At 59.3% G+C, this 13,038-nt stretch overlaps 1 protein-coding gene across 3 annotated transcripts; it reads right to left on the bottom strand.

Annotated features, from left to right (window-relative positions):
* Positions 1–877: 877 nt before the first annotated feature.
* On the bottom strand, positions 878–13,007 carry Pdlim4 (PDZ and LIM domain 4). Of its 3 annotated transcripts, none has more exons than XM_004629334.2 (7): positions 12,843–13,007; positions 8,823–8,974; positions 5,412–5,490; positions 2,236–2,417; positions 1,864–2,027; positions 1,289–1,406; positions 878–1,182 (listed from the first exon to the last, which is right to left on the bottom strand). In XM_004629334.2, exons 1-7 carry the CDS (start codon positions 12,933–12,935, stop codon positions 978–980), a joined length of 993 nt encoding a protein of 330 aa, XP_004629391.1. In that variant the 5' UTR covers positions 12,936–13,007; the 3' UTR covers positions 878–977. The 3 variants fall into 3 exon arrangements, with proteins under 3 accessions (XP_004629391.1, XP_023569041.1, XP_023569042.1); XM_023713273.1 differs by having other exon boundaries at positions 1,873–2,027; XM_023713274.1 differs by lacking the exon at positions 1,289–1,406 and having other exon boundaries at positions 1,112–1,182.
* Positions 13,008–13,038: the final 31 nt, after the last annotated feature.

The raw sequence follows: 13,038 nt of genomic DNA, 5'->3' as shown, positions 1-13,038 counted from the left end.
AAAATGTGAGTGTGTCTCAGTACATACAAGAGAGGGATGAAAGACCCAAGGCAGAACAATCATAGAGGATGATGACGTCTCCCTCAGGAACGAGGGGCGGGGCAGCGGGATTTCTTTCAACTTTGAAATAAAAAAGAGCATCTTCAGGGAAGTCGGCAGCCCCAGGCAAGAATTCTTTCTAAAACTTTCTTTCCCACTGGAAAAGAATCAAGAGCGCCCTCTACTGGAGAGATACAGGACAAAGAAAAAGGAGGCTAGGAACAGAAAATGAGCAGTTACTGTAAATTGACTTGCAGACAAAGTAGGAGCTGCCCTGCATATTTTTGTAAAGAGATGGCATTTTCCAACCAGCACAGGAATCTAGTTTACTGTCGGTCACACCACTGCTGAAGGGAAGAAGTGATGGTTGTACACAATGAATTGCATTGCACGGTCTCATCTGAGATAACTGGTGCAAGGATCTGGGCGTTTCCATACTTGGAAACAAGTAAAAATGAAAACATGAAAAAAAGAAAGAGGGGGCTCAGGAAATGTAGTGGGCACCAGGGGCTGTGTGCCAGCCCAGGTGATCTCCCCAGCCCCCGGGGACTGCAGGCCAGCTCTCCCAAGGCGCTAGGGGCTGTCCCCCTCTCACAGTACTGCAGGACCACGGGCCCTCTACCGTCCGTGCTCCGCTTTGTGGTGTCACCACCCACAGCCTGCTCCTTGAGCCCTGCCCGTGGCAGACTCTGGGATGCCTGCTGTCCCCAGGGCAGCCTGGTGCCTGTCTGGTTTCCTGCCGCCTCCACTGTCTAGGACATCCTGGCACCTGAGCTGGTCTTGCAGCACACAGGCACTGTACCTACATTCCAGGTTGGCAGACCAGGATGCTGAATGGTTAGAAGCTGAGCAAAGGCACTTTATTAGAGAGGTGACAGGAAATGTATTTACACAGGCCCGAGGGGCAGGAGAGGAGGCAGAGGCAGGGGCTGGGGGGCTCAGACCAGCTCCACCTTGGCGTTGGGGTACACGGCCACCACATCGTAGCCCTCGGGTGGCTTGACGCGCTCCTTGGCGTGGCTCTCGCAGTAGAGCCCCTCGTCCAGGAAGAAGTAGCCACGCTGCTTGAGGTTCAGGCCACAGTCGCTGCACATGAAGCACTCTGGATGGTAGAGCTTGTCCCGAGCCTTGACAATCGTGCCCCTGAGGGGTTGTGGGGAGGACAGGGCCAGGAAGACAGTCAGGTGCCCCTAAGATCCTCGAGCTGCCCCCACCCAGGGCCCTGGGGGTACAGGGTGCGGGCACTCACACGATCCCATGGCCACAGCGTGTGCACTCTGGGAGGCCCTGCAGGCCGCTCAGCGGAGTGCCCAGCTTGCTGGCTGTGGGCTTGAGGTTCCGAGGGCCACCAGGCCCAGGTCGCTCCCCTAAAACCAGAAGCACAGGTGGGATAAGCCTGTGAGGAGGCCAGACCTCCACTTTTTTTTTTTTTTAGTACAGGGTTTACAGGGTCTCACTGTACAGATGGGACTCATAGTAATTCTCCTGTTTTCAGCCTCTAAAGTGCTGGGATTATTGGTGTGTGCCACCACGCCCAGTCTGAGTCGCCATCTCAGCATGGCCCAGGGGTGGGGCCAGCACAGCATGCCAGGGATGGAACCCTGGTCCCTGCCTAAGCAGGTGCTTCAATCCACTGAGCTATCTGGCCAGCCTTGGCCTCCACTTCTGTAGGGCACTGCTTCTGGGGTCTCCACACGGAGACTGATGAGAATATGACCAGCGAGGCAGGGGCATGAGGAAGGGCAGGGTGCTGCTGGTCCCTAGCAGGTCAGAGGAGGCCCTGCGAGGGTGAGGAGCCAGGGAGGACCAGGCATGGGGTCTTACCGCCCTCACCGGCCTCCAGCATGCCCTGCAGGTAGCGGAAGGAGCCCGACTGCTTGGGCTCCACGGCTGCAGGCTCTCCGGGCTCCCTCAGCATCCTGTACACCTCCGAGCCCAGGTCCACTCTGCAGTCTCGGTGGCGGGCAAGGCCTCTGGCTGGGTCAGCACTGGATAAGAAAATGACGAGGAGGAGAGACAGGTTGGGGTGCCAGCCTCCACTCTGCCAACAAGCAGGGCAAGGGTGAGGCTCTGTGAGTCAGAATGTAACCAGGTTAGATAAGGGCCAAGTGTCAGGGTTGGGAATGGGACCCCGGGAGGGATCAGGAATTAGGATGGGATCCGGGTGTGGCTTCAAAGGCCATGGCTGGGCACTACCTAGGGGGTGGAGACACGTGCAGGGCACTCATCTGGGCCGGCAGAGTGGCCTCACTGCTGCTGCCATTCTGAGGAACCTGAAGACGTGGCGACTGCCCGTACGGAGAGCCCAAGCTCAGTCGAGTATCTTCTGGTGCAATCCCGGTGGCTGAGGCCCGCCTGCTGCTCACTGGGCTGCCATCCTGTGAGAGTGAGGCCCGAGTGCTGGGAGAGCCCTGGCCTTGCTCCCCTCCTCCATCCTGCTCGGCAGGCCTGGTGGACCTTCTGGCTACCTCTGCCTGTGGGCCTCTGTCCAGCCCTTCAGAGTCCAGAGGTCTGCTCCGCAAGCACACTCACACCAACGTGAACAGGGACATGCACACACTCACATGTCTGTTTTATTATTATTATTATTATTATTGTTATTATTTTATTTTTATTTTTTGCAGTACCAGGGATTGAACTCAGGACCTTGTGCTTGCCAGGCAAGTGCTTATTCTACTGAGCCATCTCCCCAGCCCATCACGTCTGTTTAAAGAATGAACATGCATTAAGGCCGACACGCACAGTGGCTGGTCTACTGACATATACCTAGCTACACATACAAGGTTACACGCTGTAGTCCCACTGGCAGAGGCTATGGGGGTCCTGTGGCCGGATCTGGCTTGAGTCTGATTTTAGGGTCAGACTCAAGTTCAGGCAGGGGGCAGGACCCAGCCTCTGCCTGCCAGGTGACCTAGAGCCTCTGGTAAGCCTCTGCATTGTGCACGGAAGCCGTGTGGGAAGGGATGCCTGTCCTAGTGGTAGGGGGAAAGAGTTGGACTTGGCCGCAGGCGGCCTCCAGCCCCGGGCACCGGGGGTAGCGGCTGAGTGGGAACCCTCCCATGTTCCCCACCTGGCAGACAAAGGGAGGTCTTGCTGACCAAACTGGCCCCCATAAAGGCGGTGATGGTGGCTGCAGCAGCGGCAGCAGCAGCAAGACTCTCTGTCAGACCCCAGAGAAGCCCAGAGAAACCTGAGCACTCACACGTGTCGCTAGGCAAGCAGGCAGGGGAGGCTGGTCTCTAATGGGGGCCAGATGGGCTGTGGATGACGGGGGAGGGGCTTGGCCTCCAGAAGGAGCCCGTGATGGGAGGGGGAGGGGGAGCAGGGGAGCAAGAGGCTGGAAGGCCCAGCCCTCCCCACCCCACCAGCAGGGTCATCAGGGCCACTGCCTGCCCTGGCCACCCACAAGCAGTCTCTTCAGGAGGTCTGAACTCCGGTGGCCTCAGCAAATGTCTGAGCTCTGGCTGTACCACTTACAAACTTGGTGAGTCACCTTGCTTCCCTGAACCCCAGTCGTACCATCTGTGAGCTGGGAACGTGATGGTCTCTACATCCCAGGCTCCCTGCCCGGCATGTAGCAAATGCCTATTAGCGGAAGTGCTCCTGCAGGAATTCCACTCTGTAGTGGTACACCTTGCCCCACTGCCCCCAGGTCTGAGTAGCTGCTGCAGATTTGCAGGAGGAAGCCGCAGTGGGCTTTCAGGGGGTAGGGGAGAAACGACTTGCCTGGCCGGCAGCTCCCCAAGATGGAGGAGGCAGAGTCCAGGCCCTCAACTTGAAGGGCAGTGAGCGCCACGTGGGCAGGTACCACCTCTTGCGGCAAAGCCCTGCTGGGTGTGCAGACCCGTGGGCTGCACCAACTTGCTTCTAGCCCGTCCCAGGTCTCAGCCCTCCCAGAAGCCTCCCCCTCACTGCCCCCTTCTGCCCTGTGTTCTCACATGCAGTCCTGGGAGGGAGCCCCATGGCCTGAAGCCCCAGCCTGCCCTGTTCCATCCTCCAGGCAGATGCTCTTGGGGTAATCTGCGCTGCTCCTACGCTAAGCATGGCTTCCTCCTCTACCTCCTCCTCTGATGGCTCCAGCCAGCCCCACCCCCAGGGGCAGAGGGTGGGAACAGTAAGGGGACAAAGAGCCCTGTGTCTCTTAGTGAGGCCATAGCTCTGGGGGTTGGGGGGGGCAAACTGGGGGGTAGGGATGTTTTCCTCGCCACCTATGGAACCCATGACCTTTTAAGCACAAAAAGGGGACAGTCGCAGAGGGGCTGCTCTGTTGCTTATGGAAAGTCCCTTGCAGCCTGGTCTTCAAAGCAAAGGATGAAGGAAAAACACCAGGCAGGGTCGAGCAGGGCAGGGGTCTCCAGCTGTGAGTCTGGGGGCAGGAACCTGGATCTGCTACCTCTGTCTGTGGGAAACTGGGCCTCCCACACGCACGCACATGGTGGCACCTCACTGCACCCGTCATCGGCCTGCCCCTTGTAAACCTGGTTACTTGTCTGCCAGATCATCTGCCCCTGTCCCAGCCCATAGGGCCTTGGGTTCACAGGGCCATAGAGAAGGCCTCTGAGCCACAAAAGTGGACACGAATCCCTGCAGCAACAGCTAAGGGGTCGACGGAAACCCAAGAGCAGCTCCAGAGCCTCATCCCGGCCTCCCCCCGCAACCCCGGCCTCTTCGTTCTCCGAACCTGGAGTGCACAGCCTCACCTCAGGACCCCGGCATGCATCTCCTGAGGAAGTGTCCTCTCTGCCTCCCATTTCCTGCCCTCTTCCAGGGAGCCTGGCTGAGTAATGTGCCTACTCTGGCTCCTTGGGCCCCGGCTTCCCCTCCCTTAGGACTTCTACGAGTCCCACCTTCACTACCTGTATGAGAATGGCCCTCATGGCTGTGGCAAACATGTGGCCTGTGGGACACTAGACAGGGCCAGCAGGGACCGGGGTAGTTGGTGAAGGAGGGTGTGGGCAGATCCTCTCTCAGCTCTGCTGAGGCCTCTCTCCTTGCCTTAAGAGGACAGACATACGGCATGTGGCCTACCAGCTGTAGTCACACAATGGCTAGGACAGAACTTCAGCCATGGGGCACTCAGGGCTGAGTGACAGAGACATGTCCCAGGGGTTGAGATCACCAGCTGTTTAGTGTCCCAGCCTCTGCCACACTGTTGGCTTCTTCCTACGGTGGCACTGCCAGGTATCCAGATAAACTCCAGCGGGGCTCATGTGAACATGGGGTGCGGTAGGTGTGGCCCAGAGAAGCCTTCTGTTTCAGGCTCTGTCCTAAGCATCTGAGAACCACAGGGCAGGTGAACCCATGGACCACACCTGGCTCCGCTGCTGGAGGCTCCGCTGAGCTAGGCCAGGCACGGCGGTGACGGTACCTACCTGGGCCTCAGGGTCAATGTGAATCCGGTGTGCCTGGACCTTGTCATCAGCAGCACCAGGCCAGCTCCTGCTCTCAGGCCTGTGGCAAGAATTCCAGTGGTCACACATATCCGCCCAGTATGCTCAGCATGCCCCTGAGCCAGGACCAGGGGCTCTGGGCCCAGGACCAGCCAGCATTTTCCCCCTACCTCAGTTGTGTCTATTGTGGTGGACAGCCATAGGCCTAGGTCTGCCACCCTCCTGGGGCAGGACTGTGTGCGCCCTTCCCTGCACACTGCCAAGCCCTGGCTCATCTGGTGCCTGGACAGAGGTGGCCTCAGGGGCCCTGCAACTTCCCACACGTTCATCCTATCTGTACCCTGCAGAAGCTCAGCTCAGAGGCTCTGCTCAGGAGGGAGCATGCTGCACGGATTCATCAGCCAGGAGCCCAGCCCTGGATCCCCTGCCGTCCTCAGCCTCTGACCGAGGCTGGGGTCGGCTCAGCTCTCAGGGAGGTGAAACAGAGGTTCTGCAGGGTGTGCCTTCGCTCTTGCCGCCACCTCACACAGCCAGCTAGTCATCCCCGAGGTCTGCCTAGCCCAAATGGGAAACAGGCCATTAGGAAATTCCTGTATCACCATAGAAACCAAAAGCCAAACACTACTCAGGAGGGAGAAAAACGTCGTAAACCTGCCATAAGCAGGGCGGGCAGGCCTAGGAGAGGCTTCGGGCTGCGGCCCAGCCCTGCCACTCGGTAGCTCCTAGCTCCAAGAGAAGGCAGGCTGGGAGGGCACACAGGGCCCCGACTGCAGGTGGGTGAAATAAGTCTGGCTAGACTAAAAGGAAATAAGGACCCCCTAAAGAAGAGGGCTCCCTGGGGCCTCACAACTGGCCTCAGGGCTTGATCCTCTGTCAACTAAGAGATTTAATAACCCCTGCAGGAGATTATAATAATAATCCCTCCAGCCTTTAGGGATTCTTGGCATCAAGGTACTGCTGGCCCAGGGCAACCCCTTCCCCACGTAGTACCTTCAGCCATGCAACTAAGCGAGTGCCCTACCTCACAGCTCTAACTGTACACTGCCTCTTAACACTTTACCAGGACACACCTGGGGCAGTCTTTGGGGCTGCCCAGCCTGATACTTTTCTGCAGTTTTTCCGAGGAGGGTTGTCTGGGCCTGAGGTCTAGGGAGCAGAGGGTATCAAATGCCCAGAGCTATGAGAGGGCCCGCCCGAGGCATCTTAGCTGCCTCCCAGACTTCCATGCTGGACAGGTGGCTGGCTCCCTCTGCCCATCCTCAGATGAAACAAGAACCAAAGTTTGGGCTATGCCAAGGCTCCTTGGGTCACAATGCTGACTCACAGAGACCCCACTGTGGCAGGATTGGAGTCCAGCTAGGAAGGTCCTGGGCCTACAGAACATGCCCAGGAAGCCTGGGTCAGCCTAGCTATGGTTGCCTGGCCTTGGGAGGAGATGCTGGGTCTTTACAGCATGTGCCACTCCGTGGGCAAGTCTGCAGGGAATCAGGGCGCTCTGTACACAGACGCAGGCATTGAGGCTGGCCTGGGCACCACTACTTCCACCAGCCAGCTCACCAGGCTGATCTTCAGACGCCCCACGGCACAGACGGAAGGGTCTTTGGGGCCCAGGCCCAGGTCCCGGAATAGCAGGTGATAGGAGCAGGGGCCCTGCACAGGAGATGGCATTCAGAGAGTGTCAGCATGGCCCCTCTGCCTGGATCCCTACGCGTCTGCGGGTGTGGGGAGGGTGAAGGGCAGGTTTCCATTCTGTCTGAGCAGGCTCAGAACCTCATCATCTCAAGGCTCAGACCACAAAACGGATCCCCCTCTGGAGAGCAGGAAGGTCAGGCTCCAAGCACACAGCTTTCTCCTGGCTCTCACGTGCACAGCCGGCATGGAATCCAGCTGTATGACTGGAGATGAACGCTCCCTGCTCCATGACCGATGGCTAGTGGACATGGTGACAGCCTAAGTGGAACAGGTCAGTGGGCCCCTGGCTCGGTCTGGCCTGGTGTGGAACAGATGACCAGGAAAGGGAGGAAGGAAGAGAACCCTCCACCCAGCCACCCTCCTGTGACATCGTTCTCTCTGGAAATGTCCTGACTCAGGCCCCTGTGCGCCTCCTCCAGCTCCACTACCACCAGGGCTGCCCCAGTTCAGCTAGTGTCAGAGCCGGAGGTGAGTCAGGGCCCAGGAACCCGGCCAAGGCGGGAGGCCTCAGAGGCTCCTCGCAGCCCGCAGTCCCTCAGTCTGGCTCCAGGGGATGCATGTGACATTGCTTTATGGGGAAGGAAATCCAGGCTCAGGGAGGTCACCTGGATATTTCAGTTCTGGATGAGGCCTAGCTCTGCTAAATTCCCAGGCCAGGGCATCCTCACTACATGCCACGTGTAGTAGGAAAGGGCCTGGACTTGCAGCTGAGCCTACTCAGTGCCAAGGACGTGGCTGGGGGTCGTGACCCCAGCCCAGACCTAGTCTCCAGCCAACGACAATCAGGTCTACCTCATAAACCCTCTCACCGGGTTTAGAGGCTCCAAGCCTTCCATCCTGCCAGCGCTAAGGCATCTTAGCTGTGTTGTGGTTTGGAGAGGTTTCGCCCACACATTTCCATAGGGGGTCGTAGAAAGTCCCTGTTAACAGGGAACGTGGCCGAGCTGAGCTCCCGAGCCAGCTGCGGCAGAGGCGCAGGGAGATCCCACTCAGCTGGAATTAGCCCAGCAGCTTGTCAAGGCTGAGCGAGGACCTGCAACTGGGCATGACAGGGGGCGCTGGGCCTTTTCTTCCAGCTCGGGACCCCATGCTCTCCTCAGTGGGCTGCACAGCGTCACGCAGCTCATGGCAGGAAGACTCCTCCACATCCAGAGTGAACCAGAGCAGAGGCATGGGCTGTGGCGGGGCCAGCGGAGGCAGGACAGCCGCCATGTGGGAGGGCAGCAGCGGCAGGCAGCACGGCAGAGGTGCTGGAGTCTTCAGGAGTGAGAGAGACCAGAGACCAAATTCTCCTTCCTCACTGCCTCCCTGTGTGGCCGTAAGCACTGTCCTACCTTTCTGAGCCTCAGTTGTTCCATCTGTAAAGTGAGGCCTCGTTAGGTTTTAAGATAAATTAGGTTGGAAGATAAATGCTCTGAGATGCTCATTATGATGGTCACCACGGAGGGGAAGGGACTGCAGCAAAGCCCACAGGCAACTCATTTCCGCTGCCAGCAGCCCCTGCTCTACGTGCCCCAGTGGACCCTCTAGTCACAGGTTGAGAGGGATTTCTCCCTGCTGTAAGCTACTCTAGCTCTAACTGGTGCCCTCTGGGACCCCAGGAAGGCACTATCCTGAGGTGGACAAGCCCAGCTCGCCCCGGATGCCATCTGCCTATACCATCTCCTGCCAGCCTTCCTACCCCATCAGCCCAGGGTGTACCTGCTCACGGAGAGCGTGAGATGATCGTGGCAGCCTTTGATGCGGTTCTGCGCCTCCAGGTGTGTCATGAGCTCCGTGCTCTCACCATTGATGGCTTGGATCAGGTCTCCAGGACACAGGGCCGCCAGCGCGGCCTTGCTGCCTGCATGGACCTACAGGCAGGCGAGACAGGAAGGCAGCACAGGCGTTAGGTGACCCTCTGCTCTAGGGCTCTTCCACCCTTAGCACCTGCGTGGTATGCACTGGCTGTCAGGGGTCCTGTGGACGGGCAAGCCAGGAGGCTGGCTGAGGCCCCTGCTATAGTCTCTGCTGAAAAAGAAAAACAACTCCAAGTAGGCTGTACTGATGTATTCTTGTTCACAAGCTCAAGCCCAGCCTGGGCAAATTAGCAAGACCTTGACTCAAAATAAGGAACAAACAAGAAGGACTAGAGCTGTAGCTCGGTGAGCAGGCTCTGGGTCCAGTCCCAGGCCCCAAGGCCTGTGGTGTGTAAGGGACCACAGTCGAGGGAGGCTATGGGTGACCCAGAGGCACTGGCCAGCCCCCAGCTCCACCATTTCTGCAAACACTGCTCCTTCCTCCAGGGACGCTTCTGATTCCTGACCCCTACTCCTCCTCTGGGTCTCAGCAGAAGCCCACCTCCTCTGGCACAGCCCTCTGTGTCCACCTCCATCTCTGCCCCTGTACTATTATTACCTCATCGCAATTAAAATGGGGGAGTCCGCCAAACAGCTCCTCACCGAGTCCCAGGCCACGCAGTTCCAGCTGCTATCCTCACCTGGGGTCACAATTCTACCCTACTCCCTCTGCAGGATACCCAGCAGACCCTCTGATAGTCACGTGTGTGTGTGTGTGTGCACACGTGGACTCAGACACATGGGGCGGGCAGCCCTGGGGCACTCAGGCAACAGGGGCTCCTTCACTCAGCCTCAGCCCCACCCCAGCCTCTGGGAACAGGACCCAGCACCCTCGCTGTTACCAGGCAGTGAGCTGCCAATGTCTGGATCCTGCCGTGGGAGTGGGAGCTCATGGAAGCCTGGCCAGGCTCCGCTCAGCTAGTGCACGGAGACCGGGGGGCACCAGAGGCTGCTGTGGGCCCTGCCCTGGCTGACCTGCCCTGGGGAATGTTCCTCTTAAGAAGCACACTGTCCCCACCCCACTGCTAATGGTCACTGTCAGGACCTAGGCCCCTGCGCAGGCTTGTCCTGGGGCAGGTGGCAACTAGCACCGTTGTTCCTCCTCTCTAGGCCCTGCTCTGGCTTCCTGCCCTTCATGAACACCTGGCCTCAGTACTGTGGCCACAACAGGTTCACAGTGACCCCTCAGTCACTGCTAAGGACTGGCTGTTCTCATACTTACAGATGAGACAGAGGGGCTTGCCCTGGCCCCCACTAGACAGGAGTCTCCCTCCTCAGGGGGCAGCTGGCTGTGTATGACTCAGTCAGCACAAGGGGTGCATTCAGGTCCCTGTGGGCGGAGGAAGTTCTTGAAAGCAGGGGTGGCTGGGGTGCTGCCAGCTGCCTTAAGCTCGGGGTGTTCTGGTCAGAGAGGGCATGAGGCCAGGAAACCATGACTACCCAAGCTGCCTCAACATGCTTGACTCATTAATTTGCCAGACAAACCCATCTCCTGGATGAGAAAATTGAGGACCAGAGAAGTCCAGAGGAACAATTTATACTATAAGTGGATGAGTCAGGATCCTAATCCAAGCCAACTGATTCCAACCCCAAATTTATGTTCTTAACTACAGTCAGTGCTTCTGTGGAAAGATGGAGGGAGGGGAGAGGGTGTCGCAGGGAGAGCAGCTCTGCAGGGCTCCGTGGGCTGACAGGAGCCAGCACTTCCTGGACTGGCTGGGAACCGAGAAGGGTGCCAAGTAGGAAGTCCCAGGACAGAGCCAAATTCAAGCTGATCCCCCTAACTACGCTACAGTGAGGAATAAACACAGGGCAAGGGCACGCACAGCAAGGCAGGGCAGGCGGCAGCCTGAAGGGGCGGCCTCTACTGTACCAGCTGCAGCCCAGACGGTGGTGGACCAGGGAGCGAGGCGCAGAGGACACACAGTCCCCACAAGCTTGCCATGGGCCCGGTTCCCGTTCTCACTCGCTTTTCTGGATATGTTGCCCTAACTCCTCTGTGCCTTGGGCCCCATCTACAGTGTGAGGTCGGCGGTGCCTCAAGGGTCCATTCCCTCCTGCTGGGTCCTGGCTGAGAAGCCCTGGCAGCTCAAGCCGGCCGGATCTGCAGCCCCTACTGAGGAAACCCCCACTCCTCGAGGCCCACAGCATTGTCCCTCGCATCCCTGCTCGGCAAGCTGTGGCCTGTGCCTCCCCAGCAGCAAATCCTCCCAGATCCCACCCAAGCCCAGGCAGTCATCTTGGCTCCTCAGACCTGAGCTACTGCTGTGTGACCCTAAGGGATGAAAGGGGGGCTCTTCTCAGCACACCCCCTACCAGGCTGCCTGACTGTCTGCCAGGGTCCTGCAGCACTGGCCAAACAAGGCCACTGCTGCTTCTGTGACGCAAGAGGACTTTCCTAGCAGCCAGGCGGCCGCGTGGGCAACAGATGTCTCAGCTCCCCAATCGCCTGCAGCAGTCAGCCCCTGCCACCAAGCCTGTCAGCGGCCTCACACCCAGAGTGCCTGTCCAGCCAGCCCTCCCCTGAGGACACACAGCTTGACCCACACAGGCAGGCAATGGTGTTCCGTGCACACACGCGTGCACACACACACATAGGCAGACAACCAGCAAGTATCTCTTGGGAAGTGGGAGATGAAAGGCTCCCGGATGTAGGCAAGGCCCACCTCTTGGCCTCGGGGACCTCATGGTGAGGGCAGATGTGGGAAGCCGCTCAGTACAGCTGGTCCTGCCTGTCACCCCAGCCCCCAGGAACAAGATTTCATGGTTCCTCCTCTACCCAGTGCCCACCCCCACTCAAGAACTTGAAAGAAGTTTCTGCCCAGCCCTTAGGGTAAAAAGAGGGGGCATGTGGGTGTTGGGTGGAAGGTAGGGGGTTCTCAGCTGCCCTGACAGCAGTCCCCAAAGGCCAAAGCAGCCCCTGTGAGGTTGAGAGAGAGCCCCTGGCTGGTCCCATGCCTGTCCTGTGTTCCTTCTGGACCAACAGTCACCCAGGGCTGGGGCTGTTCTCTGGGCTGGGGGGTCCCTAAGGGCAGGGGCAGTGCCCCTCTTCTGCCCCTCCAGACAAGAAGGAACTGTGGGATGAGCTGGGGTCCTGTCTCTCCTGGATACCCTTTGCTGGGAGGCCTGAATCTTACCCTAGGACCGGAACCTCCCCATCTCTGTGCCAGCCCTGTGCCCGCAGTTCCTTCCTCTTTCTCACACCTGGGGCAAGACACAGCCCTGGGACCCTTGAGGACCTGGCCCGGGGACATCCTGGTTCCAGGCTCCTGTGGCCTGTGCCTGTGCGTGGAGGTCTCGCCATCTCATGGTCAGGTCTCCCCTTTGCCTGAAGCCAAAGGTTCTTCCTGGTCGCTTCCCCCTAGGGTGACCAAGGCCATAGAAGAATGGGGAAGATGTCCGTCTGGAGTGGGGAAGTGAACAGGCTTTTTGCAGACTGGACGAGTGAGGACCCTGGGCCAGCCTGTGGTCACCCGGCTCTGCCAGCAGGGACTTTTGATAGGGGAGGGGAACCTCACTGTCACTTTGCCTCAAATCTTCAGGCCCCCCTCCTCAGCCACCTCCTTGAGTCAGGAGTTTGTAAGTTTGTAGATCCCTACAGGTCTGTCTAGACCCAGGGCCTATGTCTGTGGGTCCCCCCCTGGCCCACAGTGACGCCCCCAAAAGGAGGCGGCGGGAGGAGGCTGGCTGTGAGCTAGAGGGGGGATAGGGTTGGCGGGGGAGGGGGTGGGGCGGCGCTGCCCAGCAGGGAGCAGCCTCTGGGCCTGCGGGGAAACCCTCCACTTCAGCCTGCACACGACGTCGGGGGTCTGGGCTACGGCAAACTGCGAGGTCCGGCTGTCGGACCCGGGACTGCCAAGCCGCCCGCGGCCATCGGACTCACCCGTGAGATGGTGAGGGGCGCGCTGAAGTCCCGGCCGCCCACCAGGCGGAAGCCCCAGGGCGAAGGACCGCGCAGGGTCACCGAGTGGGACATCGCGCGCCAAGCCGCAGCCGAGCTGGAGCCAGAGCCGGAGCTAGAGCCGAGGAACCGCCGGGCCGCCGCCTGCCCGTCCCGCCCCGCCCCGCCCCCGCGCCCT

Source organism: Octodon degus, unplaced genomic scaffold (genome assembly GCF_000260255.1).
Source record: "Octodon degus isolate 3935 unplaced genomic scaffold, OctDeg1.0 scaffold00029, whole genome shotgun sequence".
Taxonomy (NCBI): Eukaryota; Metazoa; Chordata; class Mammalia; order Rodentia; family Octodontidae; genus Octodon; species Octodon degus.
Note: the sequence above shows the minus strand (reverse complement) of the source record. Positions and strands in the feature narration are given on the sequence as shown.